We start from the raw sequence: 14,510 nt of genomic DNA, 5'->3' as shown, positions 1-14,510 counted from the left end.
TCTGGTAGAGCTAGCTCCAGCCACTCAGCTGTTACTGACTACGTCCCTTAACGATCCATGTTCTTTAATTGCTTTGACAATTAGCGGTTGGAAACCCAATTATTCCTCAGAATGGACTTGGACCCCCCCTCTCCTATCTCCCCAGTCCGTCAGTCATTAACCACTGAGAGGGAGTAGTGCTGCTCAATAAAGCAGATGGCCAGATCAACACGGAAGGCAAAAACACAACATAACCCCATCGTTATTCTCCTCAACTCCTCGTTTAAAAGTAGTGGTGTGGTGGCGACAGGTGAGCGTCGACAGGTGAGCGAGAGGTGAGCGACAGACGAGCTACAGGTGAAGATGGTCCTGCCGATCAACTGTAGCTGGGTCAGCCCGGAGGTTCCACTATCTTCAGAGTTTTTCCGCGGTGAGTTGGGACTCCCTTTTACACCTTTCACCTTTCCTGGGGCACTTTGATGTTAAACGAAGGGAAAGATATGCAACACTTGACCCCTGTAGTTACGGTTATGTATCAAACTGTTATATACAGTATGTAACCATATGTATATCTGTAAGTATCTGGTGGATGGCCAAGTATAGGTTGCTGATTGTACAGCTGGCATTCAATCTAGTGTGAGAATGATTTCTATGTTTTGTTGTGATTGCAATACGTTTTTATTTGCTTGACAAGATCTGGTGTGTATACTATGGTACACTAATTCTGTCATGGGGGACTAATTCTGTCATGGGTGAAACCAATGTGAAAAAAAAAAACACCTTGTCTTATTCATTATGCTATCTTACTCTAGTAATACTGTACTACTGTGAGTCGTAGAAACACAGCTGTGTTTAAAAGGTGCAATATATATAGATACAAATGTCAGTTTAAGGGTGCACTCACACTAGGCCATCTTGCCGTGGCCGTTGGCCGTTTTCACACCTAACCGTGCTCAACTGGCCCCATTGTTCTCTGGCCTGCACTCACACTAGGCCACCTGGCCGTTGCCCGTGGCAACTGTGGCCTAGCCACGGTAGGCTCTTGTACATACGTCATCACCAAGTGTCCGCTGCATGGACCATAATAAAGTCTGCCGCCAGTCAGAGTTCTAACAACTATGGACAACAGAGAACACAGTTCGAACTTTGCTGAGTCTGTTGCTTATTTGGATATATGTGTACCGTTTAATGGGAAAGAAGGCTCGTCGCCTTTATTATGTCCATGGTCGTCGCATGGACTATACGTCATCCAGCTCAGGTTGCGTGTGCGTGTGCGCATGTCGGCTCATTAGCATCTGTACCGTGGCGGCCCGTACCGTAGCAGCACACTTCTCCCAAGTGGCCAAGTTGGCCTGGCCTGGCCAGACTGGCCACACTCACACTGGCAGATTTGAGCACGGTTAGGTGTGAAAACGGCCACGGCCAGATGGCCTAGTGTGAGTGCACCCTCAAATACAGTTTAAAATCCTTTTTTTTTATTTATTTTTTTTATGTTTTTTCGTTCGTCTCCCAGTGATCAGGAATGAGCTGTGGCTGTTCCTCATCCCTGCCGTTCTGGCGGCCATTTTGCTGGCCTTGTTTCTGGAGGAGGTGGGCTTCTTCCTACGCCACGTCAAGTCGTCACGGCGACAGCAGCTCTACCTGTGGATACTCGGACTCTATCCCGTAAAGTCACTTTTCTTACCCTTTCTTTAAATCGTCAACACTTTGTTATCCCCTTGGATCGCCTTATATTATTACGATTTTTACATTTTTACTATGCTGCAAACGTCCAGTATGTAGTCCCAGGTCTGAGAAGCTGTGTGTCCGTCCATTAACTGACCCGGTGTGTTTGTTTCGTCCCAGGTGATCGCGCTGGCGTCCCTCATAGCCCTGTACATTCCTCGCTCATCCTCCCTCTGCATCTTCATCTCCTCCCTGTGAGTCTGATTCAACTCTCATGTACTCTGATTATCTTAATTAAACACGTTATCTAAAGGAGAATTATGTCTGAATAAAACTCTTTATGTAGATATATCTTTTATTACATTTTGAGACCCCTATGAATTACAATTCAGACATCCACCAGATTCAGACTTCATTCTTAATGAATGTCACAATTAATAAATTGTCATATTGAATCAATTGTTTGTCACAATAATTCTGCAGAAGATACTGAAAACGTAATTAAATTAATGCAAGTAAAAAATAATAACACAAATGTTAAAAATTTGCCTATATACAAAATAATGTAGCCTAAATAAAAAAAAAAGGCTTAAAATACTCATACCAGCTAGTGACTCCTGAAAATGATGTTGAAATACCAAATTATATGATTATTCCCCATTGAAAATGACAATATAACTTCTGGTTCCCTCCCTCCCTACCTGGCAGGTACCACTCCATCACGCTGCTGAAGTTCATGGGTCTCATCACGGACTTCTTCGGGGGCAAGGCCCGTATGCTGGAGGTCCTGTCTGGGGAGAAGCTGTCTCCTGACCCCTTCCCCTGTTGCTGCTGCTGTTGCCTTCCCCTGGTGGCCATCACCAGGTACTGCACCAAAGGGGCACGCCAAAGTGCACTCGCCGTCGATCCATGGCTGTAGCGCTGCATTTCAACCCACAATGATGGTTATTCGCAAATTAAAGCAATCCTTAATTTCCGATTATTGATGTTGGATGGTTATGTTCATCGATGATCCAAATATTAGAATCAAATAATCTCCTCTCAAGGGATCATTCGACCGCCCGTACCATAGACCGGTGCGCAGATGTTGGCTAGTGAACGTTTCCCCTGCTGCCTGCTGCTCAGGAGCAGCCTGAACTGGATGCTGGCGGCGGGGCTTCAGCTGTCGGTGGTGAGGAGCATCCTGTTCTTCGTCACGCTGGTGCTCTGGACCGACGAGCAGTACGACTACGCAGACGTGAGGAGGCGGACGCGCTTGGATACTGTTTTCAAATCCTGCCGGGTTAATTTGGTCCAAACGGTTAAATAAGTTTTACTTGGATTGGTCAAAATGAAATGTGATCCGTAACTAGTTGACTATGAACATATTTCAAAAACAAGTGATCACTAGGCAGCTATAAGTATCGATTCTTTATTTCGATCAGCTAAAACCAGAGAAATGTCTAACTGGAGCCAGTACATTTGACCATATCAGGCATGGAATAGACTACACTGGCTGTCACTTTGAGGCTGGAGTTAAAAACGTACTAAACTAGTTTATGAACCAACTTCAGATTCACCTCCTCATCCTCTTCCTCCTCTCCCCTGCTGCTCCTCTCTCTTCCTCCTCCTCTCCCCTCCTGCTCCTCCCTCTTCTTTCTCCTCTTCCTCCTCTTCCCTCCTGCTCCTCCTTCTACCTCCTCCCTCTCGTCTCCCCCCCCCCCACTAACCCTAGGTGGACTCCATCAACCCAAACCTCATCGTGAACGCCATCATCGGCGTGTCCACCTTCCTCTCCTTCTACGGCCACCTGCTGTTCTACAACGCCACCAGGGGGGCGCTGCGGGGCCACGACATCGGGGCCAAGTTCGTGTGCATCATCGCCGTGCTGGTGCTGTGCGGCCTGCAGGGGGGCATCCTGGAGACCCTGGTGTCCCTGAAGGTGGTGCCCGGGACCCCGCCCTTCTCCGTGCAGACCCGCTCCCAGCGTGAGTCATCGTCATGTGACCGGCGCGACCAGCGTGGGATTGGGCGGCGTCGGCCATTTTATTCTAGACCTTTTTTTTATTGTTTTTTTTGATTGGTCGTTGGATGGAGAAGGGGTGGGAAGAGTCGTGTTGTGGACATCGTAAGGGAGGGACTGCTTTCCTTCTTCTCTCTGATGTCTCAGCTCGGTTGAGCTCTCTCTCGCATACGTCTATTCAAGTTCACCGGCTTGACGTTATAATACGTTAATTATGTGCTAAAGGGTCCACTTTGCGTTTTAAAATGAAACAATCAATATTTAAGAATATTGTGTGCGTGCGTGTGTGTGTGTGTGTGTGTGTGTGTGGTTAACCCTCGGTGTTGCTGCTATGCCTTCCAGTGATCTACCACTACGCGGTGATCGTGGAGATGTTCTGCATCGGCCTCTACGCTCGCCACACCTTCCGCCGGCTGGAGCCCAGCGTGGTGGAGGTGGGGGTGGTGGTGGTGGTGGAGGAGGAGGAAGGGGTGGACCCGCACACCAGGGCACTCGAGGCAAGGGACAAGGCGGTTCAGACGGAGGACCCCCCCGTCCCGGCACCTGGCCGGTCGTGGTCCCGAGCGGAGGCGGTCTTGGGAGGAGGCGGGCTCAATAACCTGGGCTATCGGAGCGACAGCGAGGAGGACCTGTGCACCATCGAGCACGCGCCGCTCGACTGCTTCCCCTTCCCCCTGCGCGGCCCGGCCCCCCCCCACAAAGAGGCCGGGCCCCCAGGGACCAACGTTCTGAATCTGACGAGCGTTTCGGTCGCAGCTCAGATTAACCACGATGCACCGAACGATGTGACTGTTGTTTAGAAAAACTACAATCTAACAATGGTTGGAACGTCGGATGTTTGGAACTATCATTTGACGTTTAGAAATGCGATCTGATGTTTAGAACTACAATCTGATGTTAAGAACTACCATTTGATATTTATAACTACACTTTGATGTTTTGAACTACCATTTGACATTTATAATTACACTTTGATGTTTAGAACCTCACTTTGACGTTTAGAACTATCATTGGACGTTTATAACTACACTTTGATGATTAGAACTACAATTTGATGTTTGGAACTGTAATCTTCCTTTTTTGGGACTACATTCTGACTACAATATCTAATGGTTGCACAGCCTGCCTTCAACATCATGTGAATTGGTGTAATTTCAACAAACTTCCAACAGAGAAGAACGCAGAGTTCTCTCATGCTTACTGACGATGGTTACACCTGTTTCAGCTCCATGAAGTCAAATGTCCGAGGATTCATTTGATCAAATGTATCTGCTCAATGTAGATGTTTGCTCTGTGCAAGCTACAATACTACATTTATTTCAAATGTTTTTTTCTTTTGAATGTTATAGACATGTGCTCTATAATATTCCAGCCCCCACTTCAAACCACATGGTTATTTAATTACCCCTTAGGAAAAAAGACTATAGTTCTCCTCAAACCTAAGCCATTTAAAAATATTAACGTTCATGGCTTTATTGAGCCTTGGGTGAGTTTTCCTCATCATTTAGAGGATTTTAAATTAAGTGATGGTTGTAATGATTTGAAATTGTTGCATGGGGTACTTTCCATTGTAGATTTTTCAATGTTCTTAAAACAATTGAAAGTACTTATTCTTCATACTTATTTACTTTACTGGGACGCCACATTGGACAGTTGACAGTTACGAAGGCGGAAACCTGGGGGTTATCTTTACCTGCAGAAGTCAAAACACGCGAGGGAACGCCTAGGTTCAGTGGGACCAGACCAGTGGAGTTAAAGATTCTGCTCAACGACCAGCGACCAGCGGCTACACTCCCATGACGTCGACAGACGTTCAAGGGTTCAGCCAATCAGCGACGCGGATCGGGCGCTTCCTGCCAAGACGGTTGTTCACCAATGCAGCAGCAAGAGCTCTTAATTTGGCGGCTGTGCGGAAAACATGGCGGAAAATTTGAAAGGTAATCGTTCGTACAAAAGATTTTCGGTTTATTTCGACACTTTTCTCAACTTACGCTCTTTTATGATTTGTGTCGGTGTTTAACCTTCGTAAAATTGGGAGTTACATGGGTCTTTGTTAAAGTATCTAGGGGAGATTGCCCAATCTTGACGTGAGTGGTAAACACGGGACCCGTAAAACCTTGTTGCTTTTAACGCGCAGTTATTCAAAGAAAGTGAACGTTTTTCTATTCCATAACATTCTTACTTTTCTGCTTAACCGGCATTATTCCATATCAACTATCTTGTATCAGAAACAATTTAATAATATAACTTAAGATACACGATTTTTCTGGAATAACCCGCGCCAAGTTCGGAGAAGTGGAACTATGTTTTCTTATACATAAACGCCGCATACCGTCCTCTGAATCGGGCATCTTCATTTTACGATAATTCAGAAGTAAAATCCCCGCAACGTTGAAGTCTAAACTTATTATCTATTTTAGAATGCGGTGTTCCCTGCAAGCTGTCCCGGGACGATCTACAGGACCTTTGCCGCCGGAGAAGGATTCACTGCAGAGACCTGCAAGTCAACAAACACAACTTCAACGACTATGAGGTGGAATACTTGTGCGATGTCAAGCGGGACAAGGTAAGACGATAGCACCAAAAATAAGATTTGGGGTTGTACAACGTAACCTAACATCGGGGGCTAGTAGAATGTTACTTTTCAACCAGTTGACGCGTTTGATTAACTCTAGGATGGTGTTAAGTGACATGCCTGTTGTGTTTATCTGGATTGGATTATTTGGAACGGGCTTTTTGTTGCTTCTTTTACCGTTCACTTTATCACTTGGGGTATGTTGTGATACGGCGATAAGCACAGGTTTCATTGTACAACGGGGATCGTTCTACACTGGCCTTTCAGAGGGTCTTGGTTGATTTGGTTACATAACAAGAGAGCCATCGGTTCATTTTTGCAGAAATCATAATATACCTTTACCCTGACCAACGGGCAGTACTGTTCTGCTGAACAGTTTTTAGTGAAATGTTTGGTTCAGTAACAAAGCGTTTTGAACGTATAATTACACTTTTTGTTCGGGTATAATACTTTCACTGTTAAACTGGCTTTTTGCAACATTCTTTTTGCAACAAAAATAATGTTTTTTTGACATTGAGTCAAAGGTGGAGGGGGGGGAGGGGGAGAGAATGTTGCAAAAAGCAGTTGGATGAAATTTTGAATTGACATCTACTGGTCTTCGTTTTGGCCTACTATTAAACTGTTGTTACGGTACGTGCTATTACTTGATGGGCACTTTTAAACTGGCTTTTTGTTACATATCTCCCATTCCACTCAACTTGTGAGGGAAGTGACCATGCGATAGTCCTGCAATAACACAGCTATATATATTTATATTCATGTAACAATGCATGACAATCACATTAATACCTTGCTTTTACACATACCTGAAACTCTCTGACAATATTACTGTACTAAGAACACAAATAATACAATATTGCAGTACAACGTTGATCAGCCCTAATAAAATCAGTACTGTTGCAAACGTGTGTCAGGCCGAATCCCTGTCTGCACTATCAACCCCAGTTCCTGAGTGCCATCCTGGAAAAGCTGGTACATTGACGTCACTGGTCCGGGATTTGGACCCCACCAGGTCCAACCTTTCCTGGAATCTGGCCTTTTCCCGCAAACAGCTTTGAGGTTGTTCTAATTGCTGTATTCTACAGTATAGCAAAACCGAAAACCAACATTTTTAGCTTTTTTTCGGCAAATTCACAGAGCAAGGCAAAACATTGCAATAATTTTTTCCCCCTTTCCCTCCCTCCACCTCGTTTTCTCCCTCCCGCTGGCGCCCCCTACCTCCCCTCCATCCCATCACCTGGGTTTAGCCTTACACTAAATATATATATACAAATTCTAGCTTAGCTTTATTTACCCGGGGCGGGCTGTGGCGAAAACCCCAATTCTGAAGAGGATTCATGTTATATTTGTCTAAGAACCCGCCCCTGTGAGCCCTGTGTGACGCCTCTTCCCCCCCCCCCCCCCCCCCCCCAGGAGGACGAGGAGCTGTACCTGGTCAAGTGGAAGGGCTTCCCCGAGGCCGACAACACCTGGGAGCCGCGCAAGAACCTCAAGTGCCTCAAGCTGGTGAAGGAGTTCCGCCAGGACCTGGTGGCCGAGCTCCGCCGACAGCGCCGCCGCCACAAGAACCCGGTGCCCAAGCGGCTGGGCAAGGAGCTGACCTCGGCGCTGGTCCAGCGGGCCAAGCAGCGGCTCAGCCTGCAGCGCTGGGAGGACCACCTCAACAAGACCCGGAGCCACCCGGGCCGCATCCTGGTGCTGAACGAGGTGGACCTGGAGGGCCCGCCGCGCGACTTCACCTACATCAACAACTACCGGGTGGGCCGCGGCATCGAGCTCAACGAGATGGCGCTGGGCTGCGAGTGCGAGGACTGCGGGCGCGAGCCGCTCAACGGCTGCTGCCCCGGCGCCTCCCTGCACCGCACGGCGTACAACAAGCTGGGGCAGGTGCGGCTGCGCGCCGGCCAGCCCATCTACGAGTGCAACACGCGCTGCCGCTGCGGCGCCGACTGCCCCAACCGCGTGGTGCAGCGGGGCATCCGGTTCGACATGTGCATCTTCAAGACGCCCAACGGCCGCGGCTGGGGCGTGCGCACGCTGCAGCGCATCAAGAAGAACACCTTCGTCATGGAGTACGTGGGAGAGGTACGCTTTCTAACACCCCCCACCCCCACCCCACTACCCTAACAGAGAAACGGATGGTTTTGTCTTGAGTTGCAGGGTCCTTGAGTCAAGGATCAAGGTGGTCCAGGACGGAAGACCTCTCCGTCCTTGACCAGATTTGATTTGGTTAAAGAGCACCTATTATGCTTTTTTCGAATTTTATGACCTGCAAACGTTGTTATAATGATTGATAGTCATGTTTAACCATACTAAAGTGTCAAATAATGACCTACATGCATTTCGACGGATTCCTTGCTGACAGTCTGGGGTGGCTGTGCAGAGCGCTAACACTCAACGTTTGCGATACACACATTTCCGGGAAATCATCTACGTAGAGGCACTCCTGCCACACCCCCATATGCCTGGTCAAATCTGCCCGCGCGCGCGCTTCAAGGAAGGTAACCAATCACAACGGAGTTGGGTTGGCAGGAGGGGGTGAGGGGGCAGAGAAGGACGAAACCGAGCGTTGATAGAGAATGCTGAAAGCGCCCAGATGAGAAGAAGAGTTTCCCGAAAATCTACATCGTTTTTTGTGCTGTGATTCGTGTCAGGTTGCGCTATAGGAGTCATTAATAACAAATTAAGACCAGAAAAGTAGTATAATAGGTCCTCTTTAAGGACGGTTCATGCTCTCGATCTCTGGGAGCTCTCTCTAGGGGGCTGGGTGGGTGGGGGAGAGGAATTCTGTGAGGTCCACATGGGTTGAGCAACGAGGGAGCTGATCATGCTTAAGATGCATAATAATATGTTTTACTTGTATTGCCCTCGTATTGTATTTACTTGTAAGGCTGCACACGACAAAATACCTAAGCGTTGGTTTATAAAACTATAGTATGTCCCACTAGCCACGGGCTAGGCTCAGTGTGTGTGTGTGTGTGTGTGTGTGTGTGTGTGTGTGTGTGTGTGTGTGTGTGTGTGTGTGTGTGTGTGTGTGTGTGTGTGTGTGTGTGTGTGTGTGTGTGTGTGTGTGTGTGTGTGTGTGTGTGCATGCATGTACGCGTGTACCGACCAACAACCAACGGAAACCTTTGTTCATTCGCCGCTGTCTCCCTCTCCCGTTAGATCATCACGACGGACGAGGCGGAGAAGCGGGGACACCTGTACGACCGGCAGGGCTCCACGTACCTGTTCGACCTGGACTACGTAGAAGACGTCTACACGGTGGACGCCGCCCACCAGGGGAACATCTCGCACTTTGTCAACCACAGTGTGAGTCTCCCGTCCTGAGCGAGCGCCACATGCCCGCGGACACTCCGTAGGCTGATCCACTCTTTCTATTTAGATCTTTAATAGAGAAAGATGCACTTCATTTCTATATTCGGTGCGAGGTTCTTCAGGGCCGGTGAAATGCAAGGGAGGCTGAATCCTTAGAGTACGCCGGAATAATATTTTGCAAACTTTGGGACCATAAGGAAGAACAATGCTGCAACACGATGAGATGGGAAATTGGGGGAGAGGCAAGGGTCTCAAATGCACAAAATAATGAACTTGATGTAGTTAATATTCAATATCCTGAGGAATTGCTTTGCCACTTTGTTTAGTTGTTTCAACACAAAAAGCAATATTATCGCTCAGGATCAGGACACCGTCAGTGTAAATTATGTACATGGGTGCGTTCGTATAGCATCTTTAAATCAGTGTGGATTTAAAGGCGCGTTAGGACAGGCGGCTCATACTCTTCTGAGGCGATATGCCTCAGAAGAGTGTGAACTTGCCTTAAAAAACATGCCAGACGACATTCACAGAGTTTCCCTTCAGGCCTGTCTCGCCTTGCCTCCAAACGTAAATTTGGAGGCGCTTTAATGAGAAACGTGATCAGTGGGGTGCCCCAGCGGCCCACAGGGTGGAGCGTGTACCGAATAGGCTCAGTCCTGAACGAAGCAACCCGTGTTCGAATCGTGCCTGAGGTCATTTGCTGCATGTCCCCCCCCCCCCCCCCCCCCCCCTATCTCCTATACCATCCTCTCTTCCTCACTCTGGAATAAAGCAGAACTAAATCTTTCAACCAAAGAAAAAAACGTTATCCGTCAAATGGAAAAAGAGGAACCTTCGAGCTGAATGTAAACGGTACGAGCCAGGGCGCCTTTCTGAACGCCGTGCTGTGCCGTCTCTTCCAGTGCAACCCCAACCTGCAGGTGTACAACGTGTTCATCGAGAACATCGACGAGCGCCTGCCCCGGATCGCACTGTTCTCCACCCGGGCCATCCCCGCCGGAGAGGAGCTCACCTTCGACTACAAGATGCAAAGTAAGTCCCCCCTCCTGTTGCAACCACCGGTTGAGCCACTCCCAGCTCTGTTGGGTTTGAGGATAAGCTGGCCGTGTAGCGGCATGGCCAGGGTATTCAAGCCGAGAGGGACTGGGTTCAATCTAGGGCCGAACGATTCGGGGAAATACCGTAATTTTCGGACTACAAGCCGCGCCTTTTTTCCCATTTTTCGATTCTGCGGCTTATATAATGGTGCGGCTAATCTATGGATCTTTACAGCTAACGGCCACTAGGGGACCTCCTAAATCTATGGATTTTACAGGTTACCGTCCACCAACTTTAACTCTATGGGCTCTATGACTGGTCCGCGCCTCCCGACCTTTAAGCGGCGGGCTCCAGTGCGGCTTATATATATACACATCATTCAATTTATCTGCTGCGGTTTATACTCCAGTGCACCTTATAGTGCGGAAAATACGGTAATCTAATTGCTATTATTTCTACCAATTTTGCGATTGTGATTTAGTACGCTATTTTTCTTTTTAACGTTCCTTATTTTCTGTATTATACACTTAACAAGCAATGAATCATTCGATAGTATTGGAAGCAGTCAACATATAAAATGCTCTTTCCTTTAGGGCAGGCCTATGTGTTGAGATGAATTGATATTATAACATCTTTATTGAACTGAGTGTAAAAGAAAGAAAAAAATACGAATCTTATTGATCTCTATTCAGTAACGGGAACAAATCCCCCCTCCAAAAAAAAAAAAAAAAAGCCAACTTCAATCCTTAATCGAGCTGCTGATGGACCCTCTTCAACTGAGGAGCCCTCCCAGCACTAACACGGGGGTCGCTCATGACACTGATTATGGGTCTGCCACTTTCCCTGGTTCTTCAACGGAGCGGCAGACCCCGTAGTGAGTGAGCGACTGTGTTGGTTCTAGCATGAAGCAGGGCTGCTCGATTATGGATAAAGTCATAATCACGATTATTTTGGTCAATATTGAAATCACGATTATTTTTTCGAGCTTGAAAACATGATGCGTTTATTCCAAATTTCTCTCTAGAAAAAAACACTTTTGGAACTGAGATCTTTGAAATTTCCCCCTTAAAAAAAGGGGGAAATTTCAGAAAAGAATGTACAAACATGTATCCAGCTGCAAAATAAATTAAAACAATTGAAATTCAACTCTATTATATTAGTTTGGAGATTGCTTGAGCCAAAAAAAAAATCGAAATCGCGTTAAAAATTAGATTGATTGCATAGCCCCAGGATGAAGCCTTTGTGAAGGCACTCTGTTGACTGAATGGTACTCGGGGGGGAGAGCCAGGCAGTGTGTAACTCTGTCCCACGTCGTGGCAGTTGATCCGGTGGACACGGAGAGCACCCGCATGGATTCCAGCTTCAGCCTGGCTCCCCTCTCCAGCATCCCCTCCTCCCCCAAGAAGCGCCTGCGGGTCGAATGCCGCTGCGGTTCGGACTCTTGTCGGAAGTATTTGTTCTGAGGCTCTTTGGCTTCGGAGGAAGACGGAGTATGAATTTGTAAAGTATATATTTTTTTCCATCGAACATTTTGAGGAAAATAATTCTGTACAACTTTGTAGAATATTTTTTTTGTATTGCCCTGTTCATTCAATATACATGTAAAGCCATTTAATTCACAAATAAGTAATGATTTCCGTTATATACTCAGTTCTGAGCCAGAAACGCATAGATTTTCTTTTAGGTTCATTTTACAATTTGGTTTTTCGTCCGATTTTTCAGTTTCACTTGAAAATCGGGAAATTGTTGCCTGTATGAATTGAATGTGAATATTTGAGTGTTTGCTATTGAGCATGCTTTCTTTTTTACTTTGCTTTGTTTACTGGTGAATCTCCAAATCCTTTAGCCCTGTGTAGCATTGATGGTTAAACATAAAGGTCTTAGCTTAAAATCCGAGCCTTTTCCTAGTCGTTTGCACTACTTGTTCTTGACCTAAAGAAGTGCAAGGTTTTCTAACCTATCAAACATTAATATTCAGCAGGAGAAGATGAATTAGCTAGCCAATGTTTTGGTGATATTCTCACAAAACACTATGTGAATGCTGAAAAGAAACTGGAATTTTAAAATAAGGTATTTTGAAGCCTTGATGATGGTGCCAGACCGCTTGGGTCTTGTATTCCCCCGTTCAAAGGTCCAAACAGAGATGGAAATGTATCGTCTTGGATGGTACAACCATGCTGCAAAAAATACTGCTTTTGAAATCTCTGAATTTAAACCCTTTTTTTATTGATAGCAATTTTATTATTTTATATTAAGTACATTGGTTACATTTTCGTCTTCCCAAGGGCTATTCATTTTTTACCAACGTAAAAAGTATATCTTAAGACTCCATGGGCTGCTTTTGGCATTTATTTCAGGTACACGGATGTATTTATTTTGCCCTGTACAGTTTCTTTTCCTTTTCTATCTGCACCAGGTAGGTTATTTTACTTTCAGCCTAATTATAATTAAGCAATGTAGTTATTGTATGAATTAATTTGTGTCTCCTTTTTCTTTTTAAGCGAAAGAAAAATGTAAATAAATTGCTTCAAAGTATGTCTTGTCTTTACATTCATTTTTACCTACAGTTATTTGTGAAATTCCTTCAAAAAGTCACTTGAAGGAAACGGCAATGCCAAAGCTTCTATATAAAGCATAAAACAGGAGCAGTAATATAAGTAAAAAAAAAAAAAAACATGGCTTTATAACTTTTTCACAACTGGTAACAATTCTTTGTTATACCTACAAATCAACTTTTGTAAATTATGTGTTGAATTTTTCAATTGTCCGTTCTTTTATTTGAAGATAGTTTTACCACAGCTTATGATAAGAACCACCTTTTTGGCCACAACCTAGAAAGCCGGGAACGGAATTGTATTCAGACGGATCTTAGGGCTTATCAATTGCGTTATTAGATGTAATAACATGTGTTTCGTGATGTATCGATGATCAATTATGTATTCCGATATATTTAGTAATTATTCAATCACTTTCATCATTTTTGGAATCTTTATTCCGACAGCCGTCGTTGATAAAGAGGGTTAGTAGCATGGGTCTTCCACTCCCTCCGCTCTGCAGTCAACAGAACAAATGTCCTTGTATCCCGTTCCCACTTTATCCAATCCAGAGAGAGACCTCCTCAAAGGGGGCTGTCCTCTCACTGAAGCAGGATTTCAGTGTTGATGGACAACGGACAAGCTCGGGATTCCAGCGTGAGGGGGTTGCAGGGAGGGGAGTGCTAACCGCAAAAACGGATAGGAATCCTGCCAAGGTGACGACATCTCTTGCAGCGCCTTCACGGCACTCGGAATGTAATGTTTTCCCTGAATCAGTGTACGATGCAGAAGTCCCTTGGAGGTCTTCTGTCTTCCCATTAAGTCTGAGCTGTCGGCAGCTGGGGGAAGCGGGGATGAATGGAGGCTGTATGTCTCTAGGGTAGGATTCCTGTTCCATAGTCGGGCTACTTTTGGTAGCACCTTGTCCCCCAGGGGGATTTGGTCCAGGGTGTAGGGAGTGGTCTCGATCTCTCTCTGACTTCCCTCGACTTCCGTCATGGACAACATGCAGGATGAGCAGATGTCTGTCGTTGCCGTGTGTCCTGCAGCTGGTCTTCAGGTCACACTGCAGCTCCTTGTGTGCGGCCTTATCCCCAGCACCGGGCGTTGTCCCTCAGCCAGCTTTGCTTCTGGGCTGCAGTCAGCTGTTGGAAGTATTCACAGCCGTTCAGCGAGGGCTTCCCCATGCCCCCCGGTATGGGCAGTACTTCTTCCCTTCCTCAGGCCCCTCCGGAAGGGAGGCTCTCTGGTCGTTCTGCGTGCTCCAGCCTTAGCTGAACGGTAGCCCGTCTGTGTTCCAGCCTCTCTCCCTGGGTCCCTGTTGTCTGTGTGTCCGCTGGGGTCCATTGGAAGGACCGTAGGGCTGCCACTCCCCTTTCCGGTCCGGGCAGGCCTCGGG

General features: G+C 46.5%; 2 protein-coding genes across 2 annotated transcripts; both read left to right on the top strand.

Moving 5' to 3' along the window:
* Nucleotides 1–149: 149 nt before the first annotated feature.
* On the top strand, nucleotides 150–5,252 carry si:dkey-16n15.6 (organic solute transporter subunit alpha). Its single transcript, XM_060058476.1, has 7 exons — nucleotides 150–409; nucleotides 1,493–1,644; nucleotides 1,825–1,898; nucleotides 2,353–2,508; nucleotides 2,770–2,881; nucleotides 3,359–3,611; nucleotides 3,989–5,252. The coding sequence occupies exons 1-7, from the start codon at nucleotides 343–345 to the stop codon at nucleotides 4,444–4,446; spliced, it is 1,272 nt and encodes a 423-aa protein (XP_059914459.1). The 5' UTR covers nucleotides 150–342; the 3' UTR covers nucleotides 4,447–5,252.
* Nucleotides 5,253–5,401: 149 nt separating this feature from the next.
* LOC132462757 (histone-lysine N-methyltransferase SUV39H1-like) lies at nucleotides 5,402–13,112 on the top strand. Its single transcript, XM_060058489.1, has 6 exons — nucleotides 5,402–5,583; nucleotides 6,067–6,212; nucleotides 7,635–8,306; nucleotides 9,387–9,533; nucleotides 10,442–10,571; nucleotides 11,898–13,112. The coding sequence occupies exons 1-6, from the start codon at nucleotides 5,565–5,567 to the stop codon at nucleotides 12,038–12,040; spliced, it is 1,257 nt and encodes a 418-aa protein (XP_059914472.1). The 5' UTR covers nucleotides 5,402–5,564; the 3' UTR covers nucleotides 12,041–13,112.
* The last annotated feature ends 1,398 nt before the right edge of the window (nucleotides 13,113–14,510 follow it).

This window comes from Gadus macrocephalus, chromosome 1, assembly GCF_031168955.1.
Source record: "Gadus macrocephalus chromosome 1, ASM3116895v1".
NCBI lineage: Eukaryota > Metazoa > Chordata > Actinopteri > Gadiformes > Gadidae > Gadus > Gadus macrocephalus.
This window is presented reverse-complemented; position numbering and strand designations above follow the sequence as displayed.